At 37.5% G+C, this 15,367-nt stretch overlaps 1 protein-coding gene across 1 annotated transcript in view; it reads left to right on the top strand.

Moving 5' to 3' along the window:
• LOC116996874 (aspartyl/asparaginyl beta-hydroxylase-like) overlaps positions 1-15,367 on the top strand; it is a 37,517-nt gene that overhangs the window by 6,354 nt on the left and 15,796 nt on the right. Inside the window, exons 5-8 of the mRNA XM_033060938.1 lie at positions 696-832; positions 7,006-7,104; positions 7,774-7,863; positions 11,246-11,383. Of these exons, the coding sequence (XP_032916829.1) occupies positions 696-832; positions 7,006-7,104; positions 7,774-7,863; positions 11,246-11,383 (464 nt within the window). The remainder of the gene's footprint in view (positions 1-695; positions 833-7,005; positions 7,105-7,773; positions 7,864-11,245; positions 11,384-15,367) is intronic.

Genomic DNA, 15,367 nt, shown 5'->3' with positions numbered 1-15,367 from the left:
TAAGCAGAGTAAACATACTCAGCATAAACTTTTGGTAAACATAGAGAAGATTGGAATTGTACGAGAGGAGAACATCCCCAAGATTTAGGTTTAAATTCTAGTTTTAGATCTCAATTCTGTGATTTATGAGAAGTGATAATTAGAATATGAGGGGCAATCAAGAGTTCTATTCCCATGGGTTGGATTTTTAATGTCAAGTTGTTTTGATCTTGCTTTTCCTTAGCAAGACCTCATGTCAATGAACATAATTTTATGCACATAAAGCATAATAAACTTCATAATGGAAGTAGAGTAGAACTATTACTTAACACTAGAAATTAATTTACTTAATTAAGATGAAGTTTATTATTTCATGTTTCCTTAGTTTTGTCCAATGCTTTGCTATCTGTGTATGATAGAGCAAGCAAAGCTTAAATAATATTACTTCTGCACCATGAAGGGTTCTCCACAAGAGGCTGCCATAACACTGTGTGATTGCAGTGATTCCCTGAAATATTCCTGGTACAGCTACACCCACAGTGACAACCAGACAACTGAATATGCTCCTGTCTGCACAAGTTTTTCCAGGTTCTTCTTGATTGTCAGTGGAAGTGGAGTGCTTGCCTCTGATTTGTGTTTCCTTGGATGTTGTGTAAATGTCTTGCTACTGTTTCTTGTGTCTGCACTTGTAATTAAGTCTTGTTCAATCAAATCAGGTCGCATGAGAGGTTCCCTGGTTACTCTACAGAAATTAGTTCAGCTGTTTCCCAGTGAGACTTCATTCAAGAATGACCTTGGTGTTGGTTACCTCTTGATAGGAGATAACAGCAATGCTAAGAAAGTATATGAAGAGGTGAGTTTCCATTCCAGCCAAGGAAAATTATTGTTTACATTCCTATATTGATTTCAAAGATTGAGTGATTTAAACTATTTTAGTTGTTAAATATGTCACATGTGAGATTTTGAAGGATTAATACAGATACAATTCTTTTTTCTAGTGCAGTTATCTTCTAATTTTAATTTATATTTTCTGATACTGTCATACTAAATTTTTACTCATTGACAGAGAAATGCAGCTTATTTCCATATGGTTAATAATAATTTAACTCTTCTACCTTCTGGTAGTCAGGTTTGGAATATATTGACTGCACATCTAGATGAGTTGTGTGTAATATGTAAGGCATACTATAAAAAAAGGTAACCAATCTTCAAGACAAGGAAAGCAGGAGTTAGCCAGGTTCTTTACAGGAGCAGCATCTCTAAGCATGTGATCAAATAGATCAGTACTCACAAAGCTATTTAACCTTAGTTTTTCAATCTTTTTATAAGCAGCTTAAAATCTGCTTTTCTTTCGTGATGTTTGTTGTGTGGACAATTAATTGGATTTATATTTCTGTCTTATACTATGGTTATCTGCCTGGAGAAACTTTGCTGCCAGGAAAGGCCACTCTGCTCCTGTGATCTAGAAACCCTGTTAACATCTGGAAGCCATCTAACAGATGTGGAGTCTGACATCATTGGTAGATCACAAATTGTCACACCTGACCAGGAATGGTCTTGTTGGTGTTGGCATGCTTATGGTGCTTGAGTAGGACAGGCTTGGTGGGGTAATTGTGGGGTTGTGGAGGCTGGAAAGGGATCAGCAGGATTAATGCCACCTCCTGAGAATAAAGGCCTGATTTTCCACCCCCACATCTCCACATCTGGGAGGCTGAAGAGACTCTCATTCTGATAGCTTCTCAAAGAGAAGAAGGATGTACGACCACATGGTTGGAAGCAGGAGTCAAACACTAGGAATACCTTTTTTTTTTTTTCCTCAGACTCCTCTGGTAGTCTCAGATGTTGCCAGAATAATGTTTGTTTTGCTACTTTAGCTACTTTTTAGGTCCTTCCATAAAACATTTCTGTCTGATAATTTTTGGCTTTCTGTCAAAATTTCTCAGAGGATTGGAAAGAATTGCTATTAAAGATAGAATTTATTTAAAGAAACCTGCTACTCAAGATGCAAGGAATTTGAGAAAACAAAAGCATACTCCTTTTGGGCAAGATTTTCGTGTGCAATTGTTCAGTGTTTTGTTGCAAACAACATAATTGTTAGAATTTCTCAATAATCACAGGGATTTTTAAACATAGAAGAAGGTAATGAATTTGCTCTATAATTACTTTGATACTGAGTTTTATGTACTTAAGAGGAAGTATATAGGGCTCTGATTAAGAACAGACATGCAACTGGTGGGCTTTTTAACATACTGTTTTCCATTCTTCTTTCCATTCTATCCAGTGTAATTACTCTGTTTTGCAGTTCAGTAACACTAAAATAGAATAGAGAATAGTGATGTTCTGTCATTGTAAAGAGAGGACAAATATTTTTTTTAAGACTTGGATTACAGTAAATTCACGAATACAAGCTGCACTGAGTATAAGCCACATCTCTGGGTATTGGCAAATATTTCGTTCTTTGTCCATAAATAAGCCGCACCTGAATATAAGCTGCTCTGCGGTTCACAGCGAGGACCCGCGTGCAACAAAGTTGCCAAATAGTAACAGAACCGCGGCATGGCGGGGTTTACTGGCTCAACTAAGGCTGTGCAGGCTCAGCCCGCTAGGGGCTGCTGTCGGGGCCAGGTGGCCCAGCTTGGTGGTCCCTCTCGGGGCTGGCCGCTGCCTCTGGGTTCGCTCGCCCCGGCCCCGCTCTCGCCGCGGCGCCGACCGGGCACGGAGAGAGTGCCCCGCTCACGCCGCGGCGCCGGCCGGGCACGGAGCACCCCCTGCTCCCGCCACAGCGGCGGAGGGCGGGGGCAGAGCCCCCCACCTCCTCCCCGGGCCGTGGCAATGGCGGCGCGGGCTCCCCCCCTCCTCCTCTGGTCACGGCAATGGCGGCACGGGGTCCCCGCGTCTCTCCCCCGGGCTGTGGCAGAGGAGGGAAGAAGAGAGCTCTCCCGCCTCTCTCCCCGCCCCCCGTGCTGCCTGCAGGGAGCCAGGGCAACAGAGTAACACTGTAACAATTGCGAAATGCCAGCTTTTACTGGCAGGTGCTTGGCTCGGCGCCCTGGCTGGCACGTCTGGGGTTGTAAATGTCAGAAAATTATTCACATATTAGCCGCCCCCGAGTATTAGCCGCACTTCTGGGTTTCCACCAAAATTTTTATCAAATTGCTGCGGCTTGTATTCGTGAAATTACTGTAATTTTTTTTTAAAAATCATCATGGGTTTGTCAATATTTTAGGTACTACTCAGGGTGAATTCCAACACAATAATATTTATTTTTGTTTTAATTCAGGATAAATTTACACTAAGGATTTGAGGAAAGAATACCCAAAGAAACAGGGAGACTCTCATGTGTAGCTGCTTTGGTTCTTGGTTCTACTGAAGGCTTCTTGCATGTTTTTGGGCAGATTCCTTAGGGGATACGTGCCTGCTCTGGAGTGCTTGGCTGAGCTGTTGCAATGCATATTTAGAAAGTGCTGGTTTTGAGCTCCTACCGCAGGTGCTAAGGTTCTCTGTGTAGTAGAGAAAGGGGCAGACTGAATAGTGGCTCTGAGGGCCTCAATGGGACATCTTGCTCTTCCCATGATTTTTTAAAAAACTGGGAAACTTCTGAAGTGCAACTGAGTCATTTTCACTTGTGTAATCTTTTGATCCAAAAATGTTAAGAGAGCACAGAGAAGAGCATGAACTCAGTGCTCCAAAGTGGACACCTGCAATATTTATGAATCCTGTATTCTGTTTCCCACTGCAGGATGTTCATACATTTTATTTAAGTGTTCTTTAATGCAGAAAGCACAGGCATCTTGGAGTTCAGTACACACCCTCAAGATACTATACCCCTTATTCAACTTAAAATCTCAGCTTTTTGTTGATTTCCCTCTAGCCTTATTCATGGTTGCCTAAGTTCCTATGTATGTGGGACTTGTTTCTGCTGCTCAGGAAAATTCCCAAGTAGTTAAACATTCTTCTCTGCAGAGGAACTTACACTCTAAATTTCTCATTTCCTGGGAATCTGCTTGATTCATGGGCAAAATCTTTACTTCCTGCTGTAGTGTTTCAATCTCCATTCAGTGTTACTGATCTGTGTGAAGCATGCACTGAGCACATGCAACCAGATGAACCCTTCACAGGCACTTTCCCCTACATGGGATCACAGTACATACCATTTCAGACCAGACTTACCGGAGCTGGCATCATCTCCAAGGAATTAAATAAAAGCCCAGGGAATACTAGTGGATGAAAAATTTCTGCTTTTGCTTTGCATTTAATAGCCAGTTTACTTATTTTCCAGTCAATTCTTATTTTTCTTTACAAATTTGTTACATCTTAGCAGCTTATTTTAGACGTCTTTAATATATGTTTCTTCTTTTAGCTACAGAAGCAATGTGTGTAAACACTGAACTCCAGACCAAGAGAGTTTTTGCTTCCAGCTGTAGTGTGGTATAGTTTAACTTGCCCAAAATATACTCTTCTAGTTTGTATTTGCCAGAATTTTTGCTGAACCACAGATGGAAAATGGTGTCCAGCTGGAGAAGATTTCAGTTTTGCTTCTAATATTAATTAATTTTCTTTTGACTATTGCACTTAGGGACATGGAAACATAATGTTAAGGGTAATTTTAGTAGAATTCAGAGCTATTTATATTTTCAAAGAAAGCATAACTTTAAAAGTAGTCCTGTAAAATTGGAACTATTTTTGGTTCAAACCTCCACAGATTATAAAACAATACAGTGAAAGAGAACTTTTTAAGACTGGTTACTCAGCTAATAGCACTTTTTCTGCCTCCATGCTGAGGCATGTGTGCATGGTTCAGTCCAACACTATAGAGACAAGTATAAGCCAGCTCTGATTGAGCTATCTCAGGTACCAAAACCAGAATATCCACATTAACACACTACTCTGCCCTGGCTAATTAGCCACTGATAGCCCCAGAGGTTAATTTCTATATTCATGATTAATATTTAATGGGCTATGAGCAGTTTAGTAAAACTTATTTCTAAACATAATTAATATTGCATGCAGCAACAGCAACAGAGTAATACAATTTACATTAAATACTTCCAGTGTAATTTCTGCTGATTGTATCTCTTTGCTTCTCTTTAGGGGCTCTGAATGTAGATCATTCCTTAATGCAACTCGGCATAGTTTAAATGAACCGTAATACAGAAAATTCTATTCTGTCTTAATTAATCAGATAGCTTTATCCTATAGTTAAAGAAACTGTAACAAAATTGTGTGGCTAATAAATATTTCTGTCAGTCATTTCATTTCAGCCTGCAGGTTCAGATTCTTGGATCAAAATAATTACACACAGAATGCTGTAGTCAAAAGGCAGAAGGTGGTAGTGTATTCTTATACTAGGAATCAAGCTCATCCTTACTGTGGTACTTTTTCCTAATCATGTCTCATACTATGGACTTCTCAAATTGTCTATTCCTTCACAGTAAGTCTTTTCTGTGAAAAGAAGTAAAATGCTGCTATTTTTACTTGCAACATTTTGTACCCTCATAGCTGTGATTTTTGATTTTGCTTGGATGTAGTTGGTGTGCATAAGATTTGAGAAAAGGGAGAAATTGGTCCAGAAAACTTATGATTTTGCTTGTAACTATTTTGATTGAAAAGTGATGTCAAACAGAGACTGGAAAAGGCAGAGGGAACTGACTATAATGTATGCAGGCATTTTATCCATAGGATAAGTTCAGTAGCTTAAAAAATGGATTTAGGCAAGAGAAATTGCTCATCTGTCTGTTGTTTTGTATTTAGCAGCTGTCTAGACATTCAGTGGATATTAGCCTCTGTAATTCCACTGCCTGCCAGGCTCCTGTGATGATCCTCACAGATTGAGGGTCTATCCTGGTAAGGCTGACCACTGTTACTTAAGGAGAGAAGAGGTGTAAAAACAGATTAACTTAACCATGTAATTGATACTGCATAGAGCTACAAATTATATTGAATATGCACATCATAGAAATGCAGAGCTGAAAAGTAGATCAAGACATTCTCTCTAATTTTTTGCTCTTGGCTGAGGCATACCAAATGCACTGGTGTTAGGGCTGTGTGTTTCAGAATTCAGGTTGGCAGCTTCACACCTCTTTCCCCTGCAACACCACCCCATACACTGATCCTTTCCTACAGCTGTCCCTGTACTCACAAATCATTCTCTTCCACAGTCCCCATGAAATATCCATCTCTGGACAGTTGCCCATGAGTTTCCCTTTTCTGCAAAATTAAGCCAGTTTGTAACTCAGATATGATCTGAGTCTTGTTGAGGGTACAAAATCTTTTAACTGAATTTAGCATGCTTGGTCTTGGTCAAAGAATGCAACACACAACTATACAAGAATAATTTATCCATCAGCTTCAAGTGTGAAAGGACGTTGAGTCTACTACTGCAGCAGACTTTTATTACCTTCTTTCTCATGGCCGGAAAAGTGCACACAGTTCCAGAGAGTGCTCCAGTTCCCCACAGTGCTGAGAGTGATCTTGGTGTTCCAGTGTTTGACATCCTCATCCATCCTCATCTCATGATGCTGGCATTAATTTGCAGCTTCCTTCTAAATTGTAGTCATTATCCTTAGCGTATGTTCTCTTGCTAGTTCTCAAAAACTAGTTTGCCACCACTGGAAATCTATCTAATTTAAAACTATTTCAGGTATGTTTCTGCTGCAGTTTTTTTTCACAAGTAGCTGCTTTACTTCAGATTGGTGAAACCTGGAATAAGTAACTTCAGTGTTAATAGTGGGTTTAATTCTGTAATGTAGCATGCTATACCTCAAGAGAAGTGTAGAAAAGGACAGACAAGTGGAAAATAAATCTCCTTCTGTTAAAATAATTTTACTCCTGAGACTTCAAAGTTTGACTTGTCTGGAGAAAGCACAAAAGTGAATGAGGAAAAGAAAGCATAGACAAGCCAAGGGTTTTCCTGAGAATCAGTAATGGAAGAAAATACCTTTGCATTACTAAATAGTGTTATGTACACAGGTTTGTTAATTTGCATAGATTCATACAGGTGTATTTCATTACTTTTCTCTCAAACAGGTTCTAAGTCTGGCTCCAGATGATGGCTTTGCCAAAGTGCATTATGGCTTCATCCTGAAGGCAGAAAACAAGATAGCAGAGAGCATACCTTATCTACAGGTGCTTTTTCACCCACAGTAAATGTTTTACTAGCAAAAGGTAGAATTGGAATATATAAAATGTGTCAGACTAGAAGTGTACTAATTACAAATCACTACTTAAGCCATTTGTTGGAGTTATATTGGTATATCACTGCTTATGAACTGGAAAAAAAATTGTACATTGAAAACCATCAATTCTTAAAAATGAAATATTTGTTTTATTGATGTCTAACCCAAAATACAGAGGTCAAATTTTTTAAAGGTTGGTAGTATGCTGCAAACCTAAGGTGCTTGAAAGATCCGGGGAAACCTTACATATACATATGAGTGTTTGGGAAGAAATACTACAAAATAAAACCTTGATCCAGCTTTATAAAATGCTTGTATATATGTTTATGGGGTCAGGGGCAAGTATCCATCTCTGAATATGCCTCTGTTTTGGAGGGACTGAGGGGAGAGGCTGTGGGATTTGGCAATCTGGTAACATTTCTTCATTACTTTCTACCGACATATTGTATTCATTCACCTTAAGTTCCAGGTTACCATGGTGGTTACATTTTCTACCTAATTGCATAGCCTGTCTCTTGCATAGGATTGACAGACTATTTACAGTAATCAAATGAACTCTTTTAGAAGTCCTATTTTCTTATACCTTCAATTTTAATTAATTAATTTGTTTATTTATTAGGAAGGACTGGAGTCTGGTGACCCTGGCACAGATGATGGGCGTTTTTATTTTCATCTGGGTGATGCATTACAGAGAATGGGAGACAAAGAGGTACATGTTTAATATGTTCTTGCTTTAAAATCTAAATCTCTGAGTGCCTGCAGAATACAGAAAAGTATTTAATGATGGGCTTAATGTTGAAAACAAGAGTACTCCAATTGCAACAACAGTGCAGCATGTGTGTGCAGAAGTCAAGATGATCAACAGCAAAAAATCTATTGAGGGATTTCAATACAATCTTTTAGCACCCCTTGCTTTTCATTTAACTTAAAATGTTTAAGCTGGCATAGGGAATCTTTAAACAAGGGAATAAAAATAGACAAGAATTTTAAATGTTTCTAGAATCTGTTTCCTGCTTATATAACTTCCAACACAGATTTTAATGAGAGTTAAAAGAATCAATTACATGTATATTGCTGTATAGAAGTTTTTGTATAACAACGTTTTGTAAATCTTACTTTCTTTCCAAGGAAAAAGCACCAATGAGTATGTGATAAAAGAGAATCATGAGAGGACTGAATGTGTGGGCTTAGTTATGAAATTTTTTCAATAACTAAATTAGCAAATCAATCAGGAAAACAGAAAATTGTACTGTGTATCTGTTGAGTGGCCAACAAAAACAAACATATGACACTGGAAGCCATAAGAATTTCTCTTTTGTTTATTTGAAATCAAATTATACTTAAAAGCGAAATTTAAATGTGTGAATTACCACTATGATCATGGTAGGGGAGCAAAGGACCTTTTTGGAAGGCTTGGACTAGTCATAAACTTTACTATGGGCATTAATTTAAAAACAACAGCAAAAAAGCCCTAAAAATAAAACATCATTCCAATTCCTAGGTGGGAAATATGAAAAGAATAACTATTAAAAATCAGAGTAGAAATAGCCATGAAAATCACAGCTTTTTAATTACTTGCCTAGTAATGTGTGCAATATTAATACCTAAAAATCTGTAAAAGATGCTGACCTCTTTAGTGCTGTGGCCCAGTCAGTAGGTCGTTCTTCAGTATGAACTGTAGACAAGCAGGCTGAGATGAATCCTCTGTATGTGATCATTCTGATAGTTCATCAGGTTAGGTTTTTTTAATAATTCATGAAACATATATTACAATACTTTATACACACAGTAGGTCTAGAGCAGTGAAATGCAATATCTGAATTCTGTTAGATTGCCTTCCCTGCAATACTCTTCCAATGAGGTTTTTTTTTTTTTAATTGTTCATTTATAAGTGAGAATTAGTTTACCTCATTTTACTTAGAAACACATGCACGCATGGACACACACACAGAGTCTGCTTTCACACTCTAACTCTGTCTCCTTCTCTCAAATCCCTGTTCATTTCCATGGGACATTCTGGGTTGAGTTGCTGAGCCTAGAACATCCCCTTGCCATGTTTGACTAAAGATGCCACACAGATGTGATTAATGGGTAATCATGTGGTAATGTTTATGGAGTTAATGACCAAATCTGCTGTAGAAAAAGTTTAATTAATGACAAATGAACTTCTTGGGATAGAGGAGACTTCTAAATTTATCAGTGGAAAGTCCATTGTTCAGCTAAATTTTTCTCACTGACCTTGCTAGATTTGCTGAATTTCAAGATTTAATCAAAGAGACAGATCAATATTTAAGTTACATGTGAAATTGCTGTCACTGAAAGTTTGTTGAAGGGAGATATTAATCTATTAGAGCTAAATTAGGAATTATGAATGTGGCCTTGGGAAGTATTAGGGAAGCAGTAATAATTTGATAAAATGCCATATTGGCTTGAGAAAAGAGAAATTAAAACTGTGGAATTACATTGCAAAACAAAGCGCTCTTACACACAGAATGTGTAAACTGAGTGCATTTCAAAGAAATTCTGTCCTGGAAAAGAACTACACTGTTGTAGCTGTCCATGTTCCACTGCTAAGACCTTGACGAGGAAAGAAATGTTTCTCACTGAGTCCTGGGAATGGAAAGGATAAGTGAGGCAGCCTGACCCTACTCCATCCTGGTAAAGGCAACTTCCATAGCACAATTCTCCTAATAAATAAAGATTAACTGTATTGTACATCGTAATTGTAGCTGATGTGTCTCAAAGAGCAGCAGTATTCATACTCATCACTCAGGGACTGGAACGAGTATTTCATTCCCCTTATCATTTGGGCTATCTCCAGACACTGAAAATGAATGCAGGCAGTCAGCATGAACAATCTATTGATATCTCACTGGTGTTGCAACTTTGAGGTGCAAATGTTATAAATCCTAATGCTTCCAGGTCAGACAGTTAACCAAGATAACATCAAAATTAAAAGTTTTTTTTTGTTTTTTTTTTTGACCCATGCGCAATTTGACTGAGCATTTCTAGGGAGAAAAAGATGACAGTTTATGTATGATCTGCTGTTATTCTGTTCATCCACACTACTTTTGTGTACTTCAAATAAATACTGTAAGACAACAATGTATTGCAGACTTTCCTCCATGCTTTGAGACAGTTGTAAAGAACAGAGTACCACATTTTTTAAAAAACTTGAAGAAAATTTACAGACTCTTATTGAGGACTTCGGCCAGTTTCTGTTCAAGGCAGTTCAGTCCCTCTGCTCTGGAATTATTTTTCTCATATTTCCCTATTTAACTGTCTTGGTTTTTTTAGTTTGTGGTGTTTGGGGGGGTGGGGGATGTTGTTCATTTATTTGGTTTTTTTTAAATTGTGCTGTCTGAAATATTGCAGCTGTAACCGCAGTGCTGGGCAGGCAGGAGGCAACTCTATATAACCTTCTCTGAATGTGGTTTGTCACAGTACTACAAATGCTGGATCTTCTCTTTTCAAGCATCTCCTTTTCTTTCTTTGCCTTTTTTTTGCTGCTGTGCAGAGGTAAAGCAAGTTATGTAAAGGGAGAGTAAAGGCAAGCAAACGTCCAGTATTAACTTCAGTTGGTTCTGTCATCTGATCAATTTTGATGTGGTGAAAAATATTTGAAGAAACTCAAGTGCATTTAAGTATTGGATAATTAGCACTTTAGATCTGCAAAGTCATCATTGTTTTCATCATCACAGCATCTCTAGTGGCAGCAGAAGACAATCATCTTTAGTTTGTAGGTAGAGGATTGAAACAGAGAAAACAAAATTGACCAAGATGAGAAACAATTGGCTATTCCAAGTCCAAGGACAGGACATTAATTACTAGCCCATATTTGATGTGGATGGTTGTGAGAAGATTATTCTGTTTTGTTAATGTTGGACTGGACTCTCCTTGCCAACCGATCTATTTTGTAATTTGGTTTTTTTTTTTTGCTTGTAGTTTATTTCCTTAAAGTATTCCTTAGTACATATTATTAAAAGAATAACCCCAACATCCAAAGAGACAGTTTGCCCTTGCCAGAAAGTGTTACTTTTTTTTCTGTAGGAGCTTGGCTGATGTGAATTTGGTTGTTAATAATGTTTTAGGCATACAAGTGGTATGAACTCGGATACCAAAGAGGTCACTTTGCATCAGTTTGGCAGCGCTCTCTCTACAATGTCAAGGGACTGAAAGCTCAGCCTTGGTGGACAGCAAGGGAAACTGGATATACAGAACTGGTGAAGGTAAGGCTACATTATACTTTTATTTTTATTAAAATTACAGCTGTTATTTCAGTTATTAAGCACAGAAAATTCTAATCGGTAAGGTCAGAATCACTCTCTGTGAATTCCAGACACCACAGTCAGACAGAGTACAAGACTAAAATAAGATACTGTAAAATAAGCTTAGACTTTTTCAAATTTGATAATGGGGACAGGATGGCTGAAATTATTAATAAATACAAAATTTGCATGGTAGACAAATGTAACATCTCAAGTGGAAAATGACAGCACAATTTTGTAATGTCTGGAACACCCATTGTGAATTTTTAATTAGTCAGGAAAGGCTGTGCTTTTGAGCTCTTGTGAAATTGGAAGCTTTTAATTGCATGAGAGAAACAAGTATAGATTTCCAGTGATGGATTTAACGAAAGATAATAATGCAGAATTTTAATTCTTTAAAAGGTTTTTTATTTATTTAATGCACTGCAAGTAGTATGTTTCTGTATAACAATAGCTTTTCTTTCCAAAATTGCATTGTTTTTATTAATTTATTATAATTCTTATAATAATTCCTAGAAAATTAAAAAATTTGGAAAAGCCTTTTTTTTTCTGTATGTTTCAATTATTGGTGTGTGGTTTAGATAAACTATTATGGATAAATAATTTAAACCCAAAAAAGTATATTTGTAAGAAACAAATTCCTTCAGAGTGGTTGTTTATTTCTACTTAGTTACGTAGCATGTTAAAAACATCACTATGGAAGGGTGGTTGTTAGAAAAAAAAAGTAGTTTAAAAAGGAAAATTGCTCTTTGTTAGGGTTTTGATGGCAACAAAAATAAGACTAGAAATTTAAAGTGTGATTCTCCAATGTAATCTCAGCCACACCAAAAACCAGTGAGCTTTATGGACTAACACATGAAATGTGCTCATATTGAACTAATTCTTGAGGTGTATTGGAATCTTGCCATAAAAGATGTGGAGAAACTGGGAACTTCTTAATATTTTTTTGTCAAACAGAAAAGAAATACACATATTATTTGATTGGTGTTTTAGAGCTACATGCAGTGTTGTATTACAGTTCCTCACATGTAAACCCTTCAGATTCCTATGTCACAGAAGGTAATGATCCATTCACCCTTGGCATGAGTCAGCTTTGAAGGGTGAAAGAATTCAGTTGATGTTATAAAATGGCCAGAACTTCACCTTGAAGGGGCTTTTTTCAGATGAATCAGGCTGTATATGGAGGCCTTGGTTTGGATCAGCATCTGGAGTGGCTCCTAGAAGAGCTGCTCAGAAAACCAGCAAGGGTAAAAATTCACCCCTGACTCCACAGTACAACTGCCTCTCTGGAATTCAATAATATATTTTCATTCCAATCATTTGGTGGTATATGTTTTAGCTGTTTTGTTAGCAATATGTCAGTGAATCGAGATTAAATTGTGACTGCTAATTTACTTGCACAGGTGTCATAATTTGGGAGTGGTAAGATTTACATTCTTTAAGATAATACTCACAGCTTTAAGTATGAAGCCAACATGTCATTATATACATCAGGACAAATATTTGTATTGTTTCTTCATAGCTCAAGAAAGTACTTGAAGTTTTGAAAAAAAGCAGGTTTGATTCTAATTGCATACAATGCTTCTGCAAGCAAGATTAGAGGTAGTATTCTTCAGGAAGTAGCAAAAAATTATTGATGACATTGGTTTTCTAATTTCTGAAGTACTCCAACTTCTGTACATGGTTTAGTTAAAAAAATTATTTCCCCTCAGAGCAAAAACCAATCAGCAGTTATTTCCTACTGCTTCACTTCATTACACCCTCTTGTGCCTGTGTGGGAAATGTGGGAAATGCTTCCAAATCACAGTGGTGGAATTCAATATGGACATATACACAGCAGTGGAGGCCCTGACCCTCTCTCTGAGTTTCACTGCATGTTAAATGGGAATGAACTATTTTCAGTAAATTGGTGTCTTAATAATGCTGACTGAGCATTTATTTGGGGCTGGGGCAGTAGTGAAGCTGAACTCTCTTTGGTTCATTCCATTAACCAGCACAGCTGTGGTCAATGGCATCTTATAGCACAGACCTGGTTTGATTTTCTTAAAAATGGTCATCTAATTTCTTGGGCCTGGAGATGGAGATGTGAGTTTTGACATTGCCTTGTCTTTTCCTCAGAAAGCCTAAAGAGAAAATTGTCTTTTTTCAGTATTCTCAGTTTGATAACTTCCTCCTGATGGACGTTCAGCTTAATTAGCTGTAATCATACAGATGTGAGACATACTGTCCTTGCTAGTGACATTGTTTGCAAGTGAAAAAAAGGGGTATTTCCACAGGATGATTCATTTTTACAGTGCTAAATAACTGTCTAAGCATGGCATGTCTCCTTGTCTGGTGTTAACTGTCCTACTGCTTTCCTTAAGTGGGTCCTGATGCTTAATTTCCTGATGTGCAAGGTTAAAAAAAGACAATATCATACTTTATCTATTTTAATATTACCTGCTTGTCTGGGTGTCTTAAGGGAGAGAGTTTTGAGTTGGGGGGGAGACAGGGAAGACTGAGAATATCTCTATAACACTTAGCAGGACATGGTAGATCTTAACTGGTGGAACTGTGCTGAAGGGAAGTGGATTTTTGAATCTCTCTGCAGCTTACTGAGGTTTAATGCTTTTCCTTGAAAGAACAGGGAGAGGCACCTGATTTCTCAGGGAGAAAAAAATATAAACCTGTATATTAGGAAGGGTGCAGTGAGTGATTTGTGTAGAGATGTTCTGCTAATGTTCCTGGTTTACAGTATTTTAGGCCTTTGGATCTGGGAATTCAAGAAACTGTCTTCCTCTTTTGATCTCAGCTGAAAGGAAACCTTACTTTTGTCTTTGAAAACCTGTCCCTTTCCCTTGGGAAAATTACCTTTCCTCAGTCTGTCTTACTGAGTCATTGCATCTTTCTCCATTACCTTCTGTAGAACCTCATTTAAAGCATTATTCTATTCTGATGCTCATTTTAAAAATATTAAAAGAGATACAATGGTCTTGGATCCTAGAGACTTTTCACTGGTCTGAAATTAATATGTAGGCAATGACTTAAGCAACTTTGTCCTTTCTGCATGTTGTGTCCTTTGACTTTTGGAAAGGACCCAGATGATGCTTTGCCAATAATTTACTACAGTGAATAGCTGATTGATTAAAGTAGATCTTGTATTGTTGCTTTTCTCTGATGGCATAGATTTTATTAATTAAAGTTTCAAGTGCAGCAAGAAAAGTGCAGAAAGACAATGAAAGTATTGGCAACAGCACATATCTTTACAGTTTTCCATAATCTGACAGCTGGGCCTTAATGGTTTAGGTAATAATAGCTAAACATTCATAGCCAAGGGAGAAATTAAATTGAAATGTGTATTTAAAGTGTGGTTGGATGCTTTAAGGGGAGACTGGTGTTGAAAAGAGTGAAGATGATGTGTAAAAGTGCTGATGTTCAAGCTCTGTGAGTGATTGAATAGGTACAAGGAATCTATTTTGAAAAATTTAAAACACTGTCCCTTGCTTGGAGGTTATCAGTGTTACCCAGTGGAGATGTGGTAACTGATTGTGAATGCTTTCTTATTCTATTTCAATAACAAGATGTGAATGCTTTCCTATTCTGTTTCAATAACAAAGTGAAGTACGTTAAACTCTTCACCACGATTTTATTTTATAGTTCAGTGGATTGGAATGGATGTGTGGTCAGTAGTTATGCCTCATGTGAAGGGTAGCAGCCTCTTAATCTCCTCCTATTTCATTTATAACCATGCACTGAAAGGGTTTGGCAGCACAGTGTAAAGATATTTTCAATCTAATAGTCTCACATAAAAACCTCCAATATTAAAAAATCCCTGTTTAAATAAAATCTACATTGTTGCCAGATGTACAGCAACTGTAAACTTCAATTGTTATTAGGAACTGTATTTAAAAAGCCATATGGAGGTTTATGGGAATCAGCTGCTAGCAAACAAGTACATATGCTCCC

This window comes from Catharus ustulatus, chromosome 1 (assembly GCF_009819885.2).
Source record: "Catharus ustulatus isolate bCatUst1 chromosome 1, bCatUst1.pri.v2, whole genome shotgun sequence".
Lineage (NCBI taxonomy): Eukaryota > Metazoa > Chordata > Aves > Passeriformes > Turdidae > Catharus > Catharus ustulatus.
This window is presented reverse-complemented; position numbering and strand designations above follow the sequence as displayed.